General features: G+C 44.8%; 1 protein-coding gene across 1 annotated transcript in view; it reads left to right on the top strand.

The window, feature by feature from the left end:
- scfd2 (sec1 family domain containing 2) overlaps positions 1-16099 on the top strand; it is an 82226-nt gene that overhangs the window by 59009 nt on the left and 7118 nt on the right. Inside the window, exons 6-7 of the mRNA XM_076039236.1 lie at positions 10151-10296; positions 14653-14787. Of these exons, the coding sequence (XP_075895351.1) occupies positions 10151-10296; positions 14653-14787 (281 nt within the window). The remainder of the gene's footprint in view (positions 1-10150; positions 10297-14652; positions 14788-16099) is intronic.

Raw genomic sequence — 16099 nt, 5'->3', positions numbered from 1 at the left:
TTTGGTGCTCAGTAATGAGAAGTCCAGGTGCAGACTTCCCCCCACGGCAGGAAGTCCTTGTTTACTCATATTTGACCTTGTTTCTGACCTTGGTTACAGTGTTGTTGTTGTTTTTGTCCCCCTTCAGGTTCGCTTAGAAACCTTTGCGTTGTTGCCGTTGTGATTTTTGATTTTGTAGATTCTGATAATTCCGCGTGATCGCAACTAAATGTTGTGCAGGAGTACAAATAGTTAGGGTAATAGTCAATAGTTAAAGTAGAGTTGTGGTTTGACAAGGGTTTACTTAATCTTAAAGGACCCCGACTGTAAACTGTAAATTGTAAACTGCTCATGAAATATTTTGTCCCCTTCTAAACCAGTGTTTGATTCAACAAAGCAGAAAATAATTATAATAATGATATTAAAATAATGACACTTTTTTTTGCTGTTGTTTTTTTTGTATTGACTTTTATTGTTTGGTTTTGCCAAAGGCTGTAAATGCACAGCTTTTTTAATATAAGCATATACAAGCCCCAGTAAGGATGAAAAATAAGGAGCTGGCAACCAGCCTTTATTCATCTTACATTTACTTACTTTAAACAGATCTGTGGCAGCACTTAAACAGTGTAAATATTTACATCGTCTACGATTATGGCTATGTTTTTCTAGGGCATGTCACACATATGCGGATTTATTAGTAATACACTGTTTTTAATTACTTCTTTGGTTCAGTTGTTTTTTTCCTTTGGTTTTGGTGTCTTCTGGTTGTATTTCTTGTCACCAGGAAGACCTCTTATGTCCAGTATGCTGCGCTGTCTTTGTCCACCAGGGGGCTCTCTGGGACTGGAAATATTTACCAGTCACGCTGACGTCTTCATTTCCCCTCATACTGGTTTGCTTATAACTGTTTAATAAATCACTTTATAGTGTTTAAGACTGTTGTGGACCCGCTGCAGTAACGTGTTCACACTACTTAGTGCAAAACAAACTGCCCATTTATCTGATGTACTGCCTGCATTTGTCACTATTGACCTGCAGGGGGCAGGCTAACACTACACTGTGTCTTCACCTGCTGGGGGGTTTTTTTTTGTTTTTTTTTTGGCTCAGCTGTTAGCTCCTGTACTGTGGAATGACCTGCTGTCTGCAGCAGCGTCAGCTGAGATCTCCTGGTGAGGAGTGATGAGAGCCGAGCACTGCACCACTTAGGACACACACACACACACACACACACACACCTACGCTCAGTCATCACGGTACTAATGGCATTCCTACAAACACACACACACACACACACGCTGGTCCAACGGGGAGCAGTGGTCTGCAGGTTCAACTGGTTCACAGTCTGACCTACTGGATTAAGATATTTTTTCCTCCACGTAAACAAATATTTTCAACTTCTCTGGACTCACAACTTTAGTGTTAGTGGTAACTCTATTTTAACACGATTGCACTGTTGAAAAAGTTTTTTCCTTTGGCTCTTTGACTCACAGTGAATTGTGAGTAACCTTTGCAGAGAGATATTTAGAGAAGTTAAATTATTTCTATTTTCCTTTTCGTATTATGCAGTCATAGACCTAACTAATTTTTTAATGCTTACATAATCCCAGCCATATTAAGTGGTGTTGGCTTCGCTCTTTTTTTTAATAATAGTTACATAACATTTTCATTGCCAGCCAGTTGCGTGATAAAATAGCTTGGCTCCTAAAAGGTAACCAAATCTCCCTGAATGTCCCTCTTAATTAAACTTATCTTATTTCTCATATCAGCAACAGGCGCTGTTGGTAATGCTAAACATGCCAGATTCCCATTCACACATCCCAGTGTGTGTGTGTGTGTGTGTGTGTGTGTGTGTGTGTGTGTGTGTACATACATATTCGTGTTTGTGTGTGTGTGTATATATATGTATATATATATACACATGTATACACATGTATACGTATATATGTGTATATATACTGTATATTCACATAGATATGCACACACATATGTATATACCTATATATGCAGCTGTAATTCAAACACAACACACACACACACACACACACACACACACACACACATACACACACACAGAAAGACCCTGAGCTTTTAAAAGCTTTTGTGTGCTGATCTGTGAGCTTTTCTCACAGCGTCGGCAGCCTCTATTGGCTGCTGAAGGCGTTGGGTTGTCATGTCAACTGTACTGTCACGGCCCACAGAAGCATTGTGTAAATCCTGCAGACCAAACAGGCGAAAAAGCTGCATGCACTCAAGCACTCTGTGTTTGCAAGAGCTGATAAACTTAAAACTGAGACTAAAAGGATCTTTGTTCGCAGCATCGTCATGTTTTTTTTATTTTATGTCATTACCGTTCGCTTTCTTAACCTCTCAGAAACAGCATTTTTTTCCCCCTCATAACATGTACGTCTGTGACCTACAAACAGCACTTAAAAAAGTTGGAGTCTATTCCATTTAGTGCTGCCTTGACCCTGTACTGCAGCTGCATCGCTCAGATTCCACATCTGAAATGTTAGTCCTACATCTCGCCAGCCTTCAATCGGCTGCATTTTCAATCGGCCTCATTTTAACGTGGATTCCATAAGCAGTCGGCCGCGTTTACGGATACAGAGGTAAGATGGACCAGAGCGAGAAGCTGCCACTTCGAACTAGTGAGTGACCGCAGAAGAAGAGCAAGGTGTGGCCGCAGCTAAAGCTATTAGCGTGAATGTTGCTGCAGAATTGATTTAATCGCAACTGGAGGATATTTCACAATAAAAGAAAAGCCTGAAAAGGTGGTGAAGGGCTTTCCTGGTGGACAGTATATTTCTCTTTGCTACAGAGTTAAGTTTGCTTGACCATCTAGCAACTCTTGGCTGAAGTAGAAATAGTATTAAAAGAATATCGAAATGGTGGGTTTGATTCGGTTTTCAAGTTTTATTTAGGAAAGAAAAACCAACTAACACTTCTAAAACTCATACTAATAATATCAAAAGTGTTTTAGAAACACTCTACGCAGCACACCAAATTAGCACTGCTTCATTTCTGTTCTTCCCTCCACAGAAAAAAATATGTAGAACCTGACACCAATTCTGTTATTTTTCCCATGTAATTTTTGTTTATGTTTGACAGAATGAATGAAAGAATGAAAAGTGAATGATGACAGGATGTGCCGTTGCTAATTATGGTGATAAATTCTATCTGTTGGGAAAGATTTTCAGGAATGTGTTACTTTCATTGCATAAAGTTGTTCCTGTCCTGTTTGAGGTTTCTGGGATCTTATTCAAAAATGTGTTAGCCTAATGAGGACACGTAAACATTATTTGCTTGTGAAGCAGCCAGCTAGCGCTAACGGGGAGAAGCGATCGCTATCTGCTCAGGAATTACCTACTTGTCGAGAGGCAAACTGTTACTTTTACCAACATACTTCTTGGAGTCTTGTTAGCGTAAATCACACTTTGCTCTCTGATATTTTGCAGGTCTTTGTATTTGTGATTTCAAGCTAATAGGTGTTTCGACATTTCAACAGCAGTTCCTTTTTGAATTCCTATGTGCTATATTATTCGAGTCCTGAACAAATATGAAATCCGTCTCAACCGGTTCAGGCCGGGCGAACAACCGCGAGGCGCTAATTCTGGTTTTAATATGCACACACACACTGAGTGCAGCATTCGTATGCATAACTGGATTCAATCAATTTGATGGAGAAAATGTTGCGACAGACGTGAGGATCAGCACCTGGTGTTCCGCTGGGACACAGTTATGTAACCGCAGGGGAAATTTATGAGTCGGGAGAGCGAACATACCAGTCAGCCTGAGTGGATCCTGTGTGTGGCGGAGCCGTTTGTTTAACATCTCACCAGGCTACACACACACATGTACACACACTTTTGCTGGAAGTGACTTGACAGCAATTCATTTTCGGTTCTTTTGTGCAGCTGTGTGGTGCAGTTGTGAGGAAAAGTTAGGACTTGTCACCATGTCCTCATTCTGTTGGGTGAAAATTTTATTACAGTCCTCAAATTGCCTATTTGCAAGAACACACACACACACACACACACTGACTTACTCCTCACTCATCATCTTACACTTGCGTGCAGAGTTGCAATTTTCTGTTTGTCTGCATCTCACCGATTTGCCGTGAGATCATGCGTGGAAGAGTGCAACCACAGCGATGATAACACACTCCAGACCATTCACTCACTCACTCACTCACTCACTCACTCACTCTCACACATACTCACACACATGCTGATGCCCAAACAGAGAACAATGTAATTACAGGGGTTCAAAGTGAAAGTCTGAGCGTGATCGGCGGCCTAATAGCAGGCGACAGCAACGGCAAACACACCTCACGAGGAACTTCATCATTGAGGTGCTGCTGCTGACGCTTTGGCTCATAAATGAGCTTTTGTCTGTGTGGAGTTTGGAAATCGAGGGAGGAAGGAACCGGACTTGCAAAAGCACAGAAGCGTTTTTTTATTTGTTTAAAATCGATAATATCTGTTCCCTCACATGCACACATTCATGTCCCTCCTCCGCTGTCGACCCTTGACTCCCTCTGGCAGGGCCGAGGTGTTTCTTCTCTGTGTGCGCCCTGCAGCCACTGCTTTTTGTCTCATGGCGTCTCTCAGCAGATGGAGCTGCAGGCTCCTCGCCGGGGCCCGTCGCCAAGACGCGGACCGGCCGACACGCCGTGTCTTACATGCACGTCCCTCAGCTCCCCCACAGCTATGCAGCCTGCGGTATGCCTTCACCATGAAAGGTTGGGGGATTTTGTTGGATTCTTTTTTATTTATTTTTTTCTACTCTCCTCTCTTTGGAAGTGGTGGAGCGAAGGCAGCAGCAGCAACAGGCGTGATTCATCACGTCCGCTGTGAATGGCCAAGCTTCTGCAGCACGAAGAGGTTCTTCCCACCTCTTGTATACATGATTCTCTGGCTCTCGGCCTGTGTGTGTGCGTGTGTGTGTGTGTGTGTGTGGGATATTGTTGGGAATCTTCATTAAGACTGTATGAGTGAGCCGGGATTAAAAGGTCTTGTGTTTTCTCTCAACTGAGAGGATTAAACACTGGATTCAGACCAGTGTGGAACCAAGCTACACACACACACACACAAAGGTCGCAGTGAGGGTTCTGCACCCTTGGCATTAGTTTGACCTTATGTGCAATGTATCCTTATAATATTAACACAACGACTCCACCAAAGATCCTTCATTCAATTTACTTTTTAATTTTAATTTATGTAATAATCACGTCTCTCTCTCTCTCTCCATATACTGTATATATAGATAGAGATGGAAGGAGAGATACATACATACCTACATACATGCATATAGATATACAGTGGTCCCTCACTTTAACGCAGTTCACCTACCTCGCTGTTTCGCAGATTTTTTTTTAGTGTACAGTATGAACGCACATTGTGTTCGGCGTCCTGATTGGCTAAGGGAGAACCGCACATGTGTTATGCGTCCTGATTAGCTAAAGGACTGTACTTCAGTCTACTACACCATTGTCAATCAATCTCCTCCGTGCAGTGTCTCCTGTACAGTACAGAATGCGTTTGGCTCGCCAGATTTACATAAATGTTCAATCACCAACAACTACCTATAACTATGTTCTTCACTCGGAAAAAAAACACCTGCACCAATGCCTTCGGAGGAAAAAGACGTTACAGCGGAGCGTAATTTCTTATGTGTCAAACCTCGTAGATTGATCATTAAAATTAAATTTGTTAAAAAAAAAAAAAAAAAAATTGGGCTTGAAAACAGGTTTTGAACTTTGGTTTCATTTACTAATATTGTACTTATTTTTTTTTAATTACGAAAGTTTGAACTTTGAGAGTGTTTAAATAAGAGAGAAATGTGAGAAAATGTTAATGCCTGTCTGAGAAAACTGTATAAAAGTGTGTGGTTAGGGGTTTTACGGCTTAAAACATTGTAAAAGAAATAAAGCTGATTACTTGGCGGATTTCGTCTATTGCGGGTTATTTTTTAGAACGTATCCCCCGCGATAAACGAGGGACCACTGCATGTGTTTCTATGTTTTTAAATCTTGATTATTTTTTTTTACTTCTGTTCCATAATTTGATAACCCGGAGAAAAAAAAAGATGATGAAAAGCCAAAGGTTGGTGGGTTACACCCTCTTGTGACCAGAGACATGAGAAATACATGACTGGTATTTCTTCTAATAGCGCCACCTAGGGGTGGAAAAGACACATCTACCACGACTGACGGATTTACTGTTAGTTTTGTATGAAGAGCGTTGAGCCCTAAAAGCCCCCCTCCTCCTCCCTCCTTCATCCCTCCTCCCTCCTGCTCCTCTTTTATTCTCAGATACGGCGGCAGAGAGATTTATTTCACAGCATTCCACACAGGATCACCTCATCTGATATAAACCCATTATATAAAAAAAAAGAAATCAAATCCTCTCTCTGACCCCTTTTTGAAAGCGTATCCTCCCTTGCTCTCTGCTCAGACCAGAATAGCATTTTGTGATCAAGTATCACAATAAGCTGTGATATATATTTTTGTAAGCACACCTCATTCCAATAATGAAACATAACAATTAAGTTTTGAGGGCCTCGGCGGGCACTGCCAGCGAGTTGTTGCGCCGTTCCGGCCATTGTTTAGGGAACAGCGTGTGTCTCTGTCATCGCAAATTCAGCTTTCTATTATGAGACGTCATTTTTGCTGTTGCCACAACAGTGTGGCAGCAACGCCGAAAACCTTTGACCATACTTATTTTTATTGCCACGTATCCAATTGTAACATTCTGTCCTTTTCCTCAGTTAACAAAGGGTAGCGCTCACGCTCCATGTGTTTCATGAGGCTCGCCTCCTCATTGTCAGTGGCACAATGCTTCGTACTGAGCGAAGACAGTAAAAGGTCGAAAGTAAAGAAAGCAGTTCTTCCTGTTTAACTTTATGTATTTTCACTTGCACAAATAGCCCTAATAATTCTACGAGGTGCACACTGTGTTTTTAGTCTTTAAAGTAAGTGTGACAGGACCGAGTGCACATCCCAGTGGGACTCCTACACACATATGGTGGGAGACAGACAAGGTGTCAGTGCCTCATCGATCTTGAAAAAAGTGCAAAACCCAGTCGCAGAAGTCAGCGGTGCCAGTTGACGTGGTTGCAAAAGAAATCGTTGTCAACTCTGTTTTTGCTGCTTCATCTTTCGTTGTATGACTTGGTGTTTTTTCTAGCAGCCACAGACTTTTTTTTATCCCCAGTCGATCCGTCCGATCTGGCTGGTGAAACATTCCTCCGCTCTTCTCTTGTTGGTCGCCTCCACCTCCAGCGTCACATCCCTCTTAGTAACTAATGCTCACCTCCGGCTCTGTTAGATCTAATTAAGGGAAGCCTTCAATCAGCCACTTCCTGCCTGTCCGGCGAGAGCAGCCTCAGACTTTCACAGACTCTCTAATCTGATGAGTCAGTCTCAGAAATGACTCGAATGAATCGCCCGGCCATTAAACGGAGCTGTTTTGTCGGGAAGCAGGATGTTGACAGAGCCTCTTTGTAGATTGAAAAGGGGGCAAAAAACGCATGCAGCCACAGCTGATTCGCGTGAGAGGGACGGCTGTTGTGTTTGAAACGCCTCGGCGTGCCTCCACGGTCGGCCGCGTGGCATCGTCGCGTGACGGTGACTCCGGGCGCAGATGTCTGGACTCGGCACCTGGCTTTGCGGATCTGCAGGAAGCCCACGGATTGGCTCCTCGCCCCGCAGGTCCTGGTCCCAGGCTACCTCACGGTTCACCGCCCGCCCCCTCCACTCCCACTCAAACGCTCGCTGCTAACCTTAGCCTGCACGTGGCCTCGGCCGTATGCTTGGAAGCCGGGCCGCGTGCCACACATCCCGCGCCCCCGTTCGCGCCACATCCGACCCGGCGCTTGCCAGTGTCGACGCCCACGGCGCGAACGCGGAGGGTGCGAAGAGCGACTCGGCCGACTGTTTTGCCGTTCCTGCTCTGCAGCCGTCTGCAGAGATAAGACCCACATCGGGCCGACTGGCTGACTGACTACCCCCCCCAACCCCCACCCGGGTCGCCGGGCCAACCCAGGGAGGGAGAGTGAAACGCTCCTCCAGACCAGACATTTACATTCCTCAGGACAGAAACTCAAAACAAAGACTTGACGTGCTAAATTTAATCTCCTCTATACGGGAAAAGGAAAAGGAACCAGCGGGGCGGCGGGGGAAGAAATACCAGCGCTTATGTTATCTCATCTCACCACGCTGGGCACTGATTTATTCCAACGCCACGTATGTGCGGTGTCCCTGCAGAAAACAGGTCAGATTTCAGCCTGCGAAAAAGTTCTTTTGTCGGTTATGAAAAAGAGGATTTTCCTCGCCAATCGTATCACCGAGAGGCAAAGTCTCAGCGCATCAACCGGCATTATGTTGGATTTATTCCACATGTCCTGTAAAGTTGGAGGGATCTTATCTGCTCGAATTACTCACACACACTCGGCGCGTTTGTCTGTCCTGCGCCGGTCCCAGAGCGAGGCTGCGTGAGGTGTGAGCTCACCGCCTCTTACGTAACCTCGCCGAGTCGGCGCTCTAATTAAGGTTTTTCTTCCGGGAGGTTTACGATGGCGACCCCGCGGTGGCAGAAGTCATGCACGACCTCCTGGACGTGGCGCCTGATGAGTCCAATTAAAGTCGGAGGAGTTCGTCTGCAAGTGCAATGGCGCCACGGCGGCCTTGAAGTGGGTCGTCGGACAGCTGAATTCTGGCACCTTGGAAAGCTTTTCAAAGCTGCAGTTTAGCCGTGAGGAGGCTTTGACAAGAATGACATTGAACCGTGCTGTGATTTGAGTGTTGGGTGGCTGCAGCAGCGGTGGAGGAATCTGATTGGACCCTTTTTGAATGTTGTAGACAAGCAACTTCAGACACACTGGAACACATCAGTGGAGCCCACTGACGTTTGGCCTCAAGAAACCCCATTGGCACATAGATATATATATGTGTATATATATATATATATGTAAATATATATACATATATATATATATATATATATATATATATATATATACATATATATACATGTATATATATATATATATATATATATATATATGTATATATATATATATATATATATATATATATATATATATATATATATGTATATATATATATATATATATATATATATATATATATATATATATATGTATATGTATATATATATATATATATATATATATGTATATGTATATATACATATATATATTCTGATATGTTTTTTTATTTTTTATTTTTTTGTTTTTCAAAACTCTACAGGACGACTGCGGGGTGGAAAACGCAGTTCCTCTGAGGTCATTGCCAAGACGAGTTAACCCACTGAGCCAAGAGAGAAATAAGTCTTCAGTGGTTCCTCCACTTTAATCTGCTTATCGCAGCACTGGGCCCACAGCATATGACTGGGAGGAAACGGGGGCTTAAAATTCCTGTGAATGGAAGTCTGTCATGGGCTGCCAATATGGAATTATTCTTTGGGGGGGAAAAAGCCCAGTATATTCTATTTCTATTAAAGAGAAAAGAGCGACGCCTTACATTAAAAACCTGCTGCAGCTGCAGAGTCATCGGTGTGCCGGCCGGCCTGCCGGTCAGCTGTAATGAGCCTCGTGGAGTTTTTTGCTGATCCGGTTTGCAGGTTTTTGCTGCTCTGCCTTTTTACAAGGCAGCTGACTGAGGCTGTAACATTCCGGCACCGAGAGAGCAGCAGCAGGGCCACAGGTGCCAGTCGACCTACTTTGCCTAAGTCCGCTGCCGCCGCCTCAACTTTTGTCTTATTTTCTGTCTTTAGCCGCAGCTGTTTTCTTTGCCTCCCTTTGCACTCTTGCAAGAAAGGATTAGAAGAGATTTTTTTTTTATGAGACAGGCAGGGAATAGAAGGAGCTCTTGTGTTCTCTCTGCAGTGTGTGTGCACCTCCAGCCGCCTGCAGCGTGCACCCTGCCGGGATAATTACCCTCAAGCTGCAGCATTTTGTGCCTGTTTTTTATATATTTTGCACATGTAAATGTTGCATGTTTCGCATTTTCCCTCCCTCGTGTTGCTGATAACGAGGCCCCGTGTGCATAAATGAAAAGCAATTACTCGGGAGTCGCTGCATGCGGGTGTCCCCTCTCTTGATTGTGCGTTCATTTTGTGTGTGTGTGTGTGTGTGTGTGTGTTGCCAGGCTGCGCGAGTCCGGAGGAGCTGAGCACCGAGCGGGCCCACGCCGCCGTAGAGGAGATGTTTGACACCCTGCAATCCTTGAGCCAGACCAGAGACCACCTGAAGCAGCTGCGCTCCGTCTACACAGCCAGCGATGGAGTTCACCAGGTTAGAAACTCGACAAAAAAAATAAACACACACACACACACACACACACACACACACACTTCATGATTAAAAAAGATAAACACTGACACAGCAAGAGCAATCACAGTGGCAGGGACATTTCTCAGAACTGTTTGGTTTTCCATCACACACACACACACACATATAGCCTGCCTGTGTCCTTCATTGTGTGTTTACCTGTTTGGCTGCTGCGGTGGCTCTAAGGGAAGATGGAGTGAAGGACCTCTGGCCTTGGCCGCTGTTGTCCCTGCTCGGCTCTGCGTCACACGGCTGTCAGTCAGAGAGTCTCTTCAGGGAACTGCTCTCTGCTGCTTATGTAACTCCGCAGGGCCGTCGCCGCATCTGCGGGTTTTTTTGCCTCACTGACTCGCTAGATCTTCTTTTCTTTTCTTTTTCTCTTTCTTTTTTTTTTTTTTTTTTTGTTGCTGTTTTTTTGCATGAAGGGCATTTCTGTTTTTTCCTAATCCGAATGCATTTGAGAAAACTAGACGCCCGAACAAAAGGAAAATGCATTTTTACAACCGAACATCTGCGCCGCAGCCTTTGGCTGTGCCGTTGTAGTGGCCTTTTTTTTCTTTTTCTATCTCTTATATAAGTCTGGATTCATCCATTGACAAGTTATGAGTTGTACAACCATGTTTTCACTTGAGGGGGTAAAAGCAATTCCGCAGTTTTCCTGCAAAGGTTTTTTTCTTGTCCTCAGGAGGAAATAGGGACACAAAGGTGTTTTGTTTGTTTTTTTATCCAAGTGTCAAAACATTAGAACGGTTCAGCTATTTTGCCGTCTCTCCATCATCAGACAGCTGCTAATATCGAGGCACTCACTGCAACTGCTGCAGCATTGTTCAGGTCAGACTGAGCCGGCGAATTAAAAACCTCCTTTTCCAAAATGTTCCTGAAGTTGCAACTTCCTGTCGGCGCTCCTGAATAAAAGCCAAATTTCCACTTATTTTTTTCCCCCTTTTGGAATTGTTTTACCAAAGACGTTACCAGGAAGCAGGAAATAAAGCTGAACTTTATAACCGGCGTTAGATCAGTGGTTTCACCCCGACCCGTCAGAGTGCATCATGTCTGGGGAGTTTCAAACACGGTCTCAGAAAATATCAAAACCTCACACAAAGAATGCAGTGGTTGTTTTGGAGTACGGAGCACAAATGAAGGACGAATCTCATCATTTTTGCTCAGGGTGACACAGTGAATGCCAGAATTGTCAGAATGTGGCAACATCTCTGTGCCGAGGAGAAGGAGGAGGAGGAGGAACTGTCTGTTCCTGTACCTGCTGCCGCAGCCTGATTAAAATGATTTCACGCCGCGGGAGGCACGAACCTCAGAAACCCCATCAGAGCCCCTGCAGCCTGCAGGTCTCCTGCCGCCACCAGAGACTTCCAGGCTCCGCACCACACATCCCACTTTCTTCTTGTCCAATTATTTACAGGAGAGGACTTTTTAAATCTGCCGTGTTGCCTTTTTTTATTTTTTTTCACCAGGTCTTCCAGCCCCACGGTGAGATTGCAGGTTCTGCTATTAGGAGAGAGAGAAAAAAGAAAGAAAGGATGGCTGCGGAGGGTGGAGGAGTGGGGGTGGGCGGGCATTTCCTGCTGCTAGTGTCTAAACATGCTCGCCGTTCTCAGGCAGCGACAGTGTGAGAGAGTGTGTGTAGTGTCAGGGAGGCTTTCCGGTTACCAGGACTGAAAATAAGAAGCACTTAGCCGCTGTTTCAATGCACTCACAATTTGTGCAGTTGTTAAGGAGTGGAAAAGGGAAAGAAAAGAAAAAAAAAATCACTTGACGTAGCAGCAAGATGTTGTAAAGTGGAATTAAGTCATCGTGAGTCTCCCACACACACACACGCACAAGCCAGCTGCTGTTATAACTGGTTAACTGTTCCTACTTAGCATTAGCATTGATTTAATGGGAATTTCAGTTTTCAGGCCAGTAAAAGGTCGAAACAAATCGAAAAAAAATTGCCTGTTCTGAAACTGTCTGTTCCTCGTTCTTCTGCCTCCAAACGGAAGAAGAGGAGGAGGTTGCGGGAGAAGGAGAGGCCGCCTGGCGACCACAGTCCAGCCGTGTGATCTTGAGAGGCTTCAAATGAGATGCAAAGCACAGCTCCCATTAACAAGGAGACGCTGCATACGCACATAAACAGGAATTCTTTTCCCTATGGACCATCAATTTGTCCATCCGCTGAGTAGCACCATCAGCCGGCAGCATTATTAAACAACTGATTCTGATGTTTTTTTATCAGGTGGGTGTTTGTAGGAATTTAATTGGATTGCTTTTAGTGGGTGTGTGTTTTTTTTTTTTATTTCGGGATGAAAAAATTGCAAACAGTTGAGCGCACAACACTGGGCCGGTTTGTTGTGCCGGTGGGTGGCGGTGTGAAACCTTGTTATTCAGGAGCAGGTTGACTCACTAATGTGTTTACACTCAGCTCAGTTTCATGCAAACTGACCTCTAAAGGAAAAGTGCTCCAGTATTAGTTTATATTAATCTGGTTTACATAACGCGGCCGGCAGATTGTCATTTGTGCAGCTCCTCCAGGTCACAGGATTCCTGTTGGAATACACACAGCATATCTGTGTGTGTAGGCGTGGTTTGTGTGTGTAGGTGTGTGTGTGTGTGCGTGTGTGTGCGTGTGTGTGTGTGTGTGTGTGTGTGTGTGTGTGTTCGTTTGCTTGGATCAAAGCTTTGCCGTGCACCATCTTTACCTGACCAGCCTGCGGGCGTGTAACCACAGTGTGTCACCTGTCTGTGTTCCAGCACTGTGAGAGTCTCAGTTAATATTCAATTTGACTCTCTGCCAACTCTACTGGGGTCACTTGTTGCCCTCTAAGAATGCAAACTTTTCTTGCACTGATAAAGAATCAAAAAGAAAATCTGTCTTGAATGATGTCTCTGTGAGTATCAGCTGGGTAGCTGTTGAGGGTCTCTTGCTATTGAGCATCAACATCACACTGAAGGGCTCTCAATTAAATCATAAAGGTCCCAGTAGTTCTTAAAACTGGTCTTGGTCTCAAGACCACTTTTTAAAGGTCTCGGTCTCGCCTCGGACCTGGAGGCATTTTTACTCGGCCTTGTCTCCTTCTTGGACTGGACAGACTTGGGATTTTTTATCAAGACCAGTCAAGACTCAGCCAACACTGCAATGACACGATAATAACGGAAAAGAATACAGTTGCTGCCATTTTTTTCTGTTTTGTTTTTTTTTGTTTTTTCTTTGATGTATAAAGTCTTGGTCTTGTCTTGGTCTCATACTCCAAATGTCTTGGTCATTCTCCATGTCGATACAATCTAGTCTTGATAATGTCTTGGTCCCGGGTAGTGCGGTCTTGACTACAACACGAGGTCCCAGATTATGTTTTCTATCATTATTCTGCGTCTCTAGCCAGTCAGCGAAGGCCCCAGAAATGGATAAACGTCTATTTTCACTGCTATTGCTCCATTTTTCAGAAAAAAACACAGTCCTGGGAAGCATCCCTTTGTCATGTCACTGAGGGCACTGGGCTTAGTGAGTGTAATTTATTTATTTATTTATTTTTGGTCATCTTCCAAACAACCGCAAAGTCTGACAAAGTGTTGGCTTTATTCGCTCAATATAGCTGGAAGCTGTAAACACAGGGCTAAATAATGGGAAGGTTTTTTTAACACATGATACAAGGCTAAAAAATGTATGTCTGTATATGTTGTGTAAAAATGTATCCAAAATGTGTGAAGATCAATAGAACAGCCACTGACACAAAGCAATCTTCCCTGTCAGTCTTCATGGAGATGATTGAGCAGGCGAAGCAGCTCCACTGGGGCTCCGGGATCCAATATAAAGATCTGAAAATTGGTATAATAAGGTACGAATGAGTGACTGCAGCTTCACTGGACAGCCAGACTTAAAATAAGCACAAATATAATCAAATCATGATAACAAACCCTAAGAAAAGAGGGGGAACAAAAGGTGGAAAACTATTATGCAACGGAGATTTTTCCGTCAGTGGGCTCGGGCTTCGTTACTGGACCAGCGCAGGATGTGATTCATGAGTTGGTATTTCAGCTGCACCATCTCCACTCATCACCATAAGTCAAAGTGCCTCTTATTCAGACAGTTCCTGCTGCTTTTAGTGACTCAGGAGCCTCGGCCCATTATAACTCCGTGCCGCCCACGTCCACTGGTGTAAACAAGCCCAGGTGGCGGGGGAGAAGCTCTTCCAACACTTTTACACTCACACGCTTCTATTTTTACCCCCCTCGCTCCGTCACACTGACGTGTCTGTGTTTACAAACTGTGCAGGTGTTTCTGTGCGTCGGTGTGTTGTGTTGATGGTTGTGTTGTCGTCGTCGCTGCAGGCCTCCTACCGGCCCTTCCTGCGGCAGCTCCTGGAGGAGGTCTTCCACCCCGACCGGCCTGAGTGTCCCGATGTGGAGCACATGTCTGGCGGCCTCACCGATCTGCTGAAGACCGGCTTCAGCATGTTCATGAAGGTCAGCCGTCACCTGCTGTCTCACGCGCAGACACACACACGCACACACACGCCTCTAACAGGGTCACAGCTCCGTCACACCTTCCCCCCGCCGAGCACGGCAACGTGTCTCGTTTCATCCGGCGGTCGTGACCCGATTAGGTGATTTCTTTCATTTCTTTTTTTTCTTTTTTTTTTTCGTGCAGCGTCTCTCTTCTGTGCACATGGGCGCCGTACACCGAAAAATGGGTCAGTAAAAGGAATCAGAGTGGTATTCGCTCTCGGCCTTTGTCGGGCACAGAGACACACAAGAGTTTGATGTGCATCATTATGGTAAAATAAGCAACAGATCAAAAAACCTTTGTTGTTAGATTTATGACATTTATTCCGCATGTTGTTGGCGTTCAAGATGAAAGGGGAGGGGGGGGAAATTCAGTTTTTTAAACTCATTCCATCTTTTAGCTTTAAATATTCAAATAATCCAGTTCTGTGTGGAAGGACGGTTTCTGCTTCTTTGATCATTCAGAGGTTCCATCCTGCACCCAGTTGTAGATCTCACCTTGGAGTAACCTCATCAGAAAAACTCTACTTACTTAGCCCTCTGTTTACAGCCCGCCACATTAAACACTGGGTGGTAGCTTCCTGCTAGAACTGATGGAGCTTGCGTGTGACAAAAACAAGAGAGTGGAGTTATTGTCACTAACCTGGCACAGGCATCAGGGCCCCCTTTGTGACATCACTATGCACTTTCTGAATAGCAGAACGAGCCAGCCAACGATTGGTCGGACTTTCTCCCTGCAGCGGCAGGATGGAGACACACAGATGATTGTTTTGCACAACACGAGGGCTTTAAAAGCGTTCAGGTTTCCACCCTGAAGGCTTTCACTCTGGTTTTATCTTATCGCGTCGGCACAATTATACCCTTAAAAAGCTTTGTGTCCTGTTTGGCTTGTGTGTAATGTATATCCAGTGCAGAGCAGATGACCGCTGATTAGCCCACATCTGGCTCTGGTTAGAGGGAGGAGGTGGGGGGTGGGGGGGAGTGAGCGTGAGTTGTGTAACCGTGGCCTCTTTTTCTCTCTCTCGCTCTCTCTCTCTCTCTGTCTCTCTCTCTCCCTCTCTCACTCTTTCTTCACACAAGTGTAGGAACCTGGCTGGCCCACAGAGCGCTAAACCCTGTAAACCTGAGCTTTCTATAGGGGCGCCGTGCCCGGCCCTGTGTGCAGTGAGACGGACGCCGTGCAGCTTTCTATTTTTAACCACACGAGCCTCTCGCTCGCTCACTCGAGAACCCCGCAGTCTGGATCAGCACCAGGCGTCTGTTGTTCCCTTTA

Source organism: Nelusetta ayraudi, unplaced genomic scaffold, assembly GCF_046127955.1.
Source record: "Nelusetta ayraudi isolate G7.1 ecotype Tasmania unplaced genomic scaffold, CSIRO-AGI_Nayr_v1 ptg000059l, whole genome shotgun sequence".
Taxonomy (NCBI): domain Eukaryota; kingdom Metazoa; phylum Chordata; class Actinopteri; order Tetraodontiformes; family Monacanthidae; genus Nelusetta; species Nelusetta ayraudi.
The sequence above is the reverse complement of the archived record's forward strand: the minus strand, read 5'-3'. Positions and strand labels throughout refer to the sequence as shown.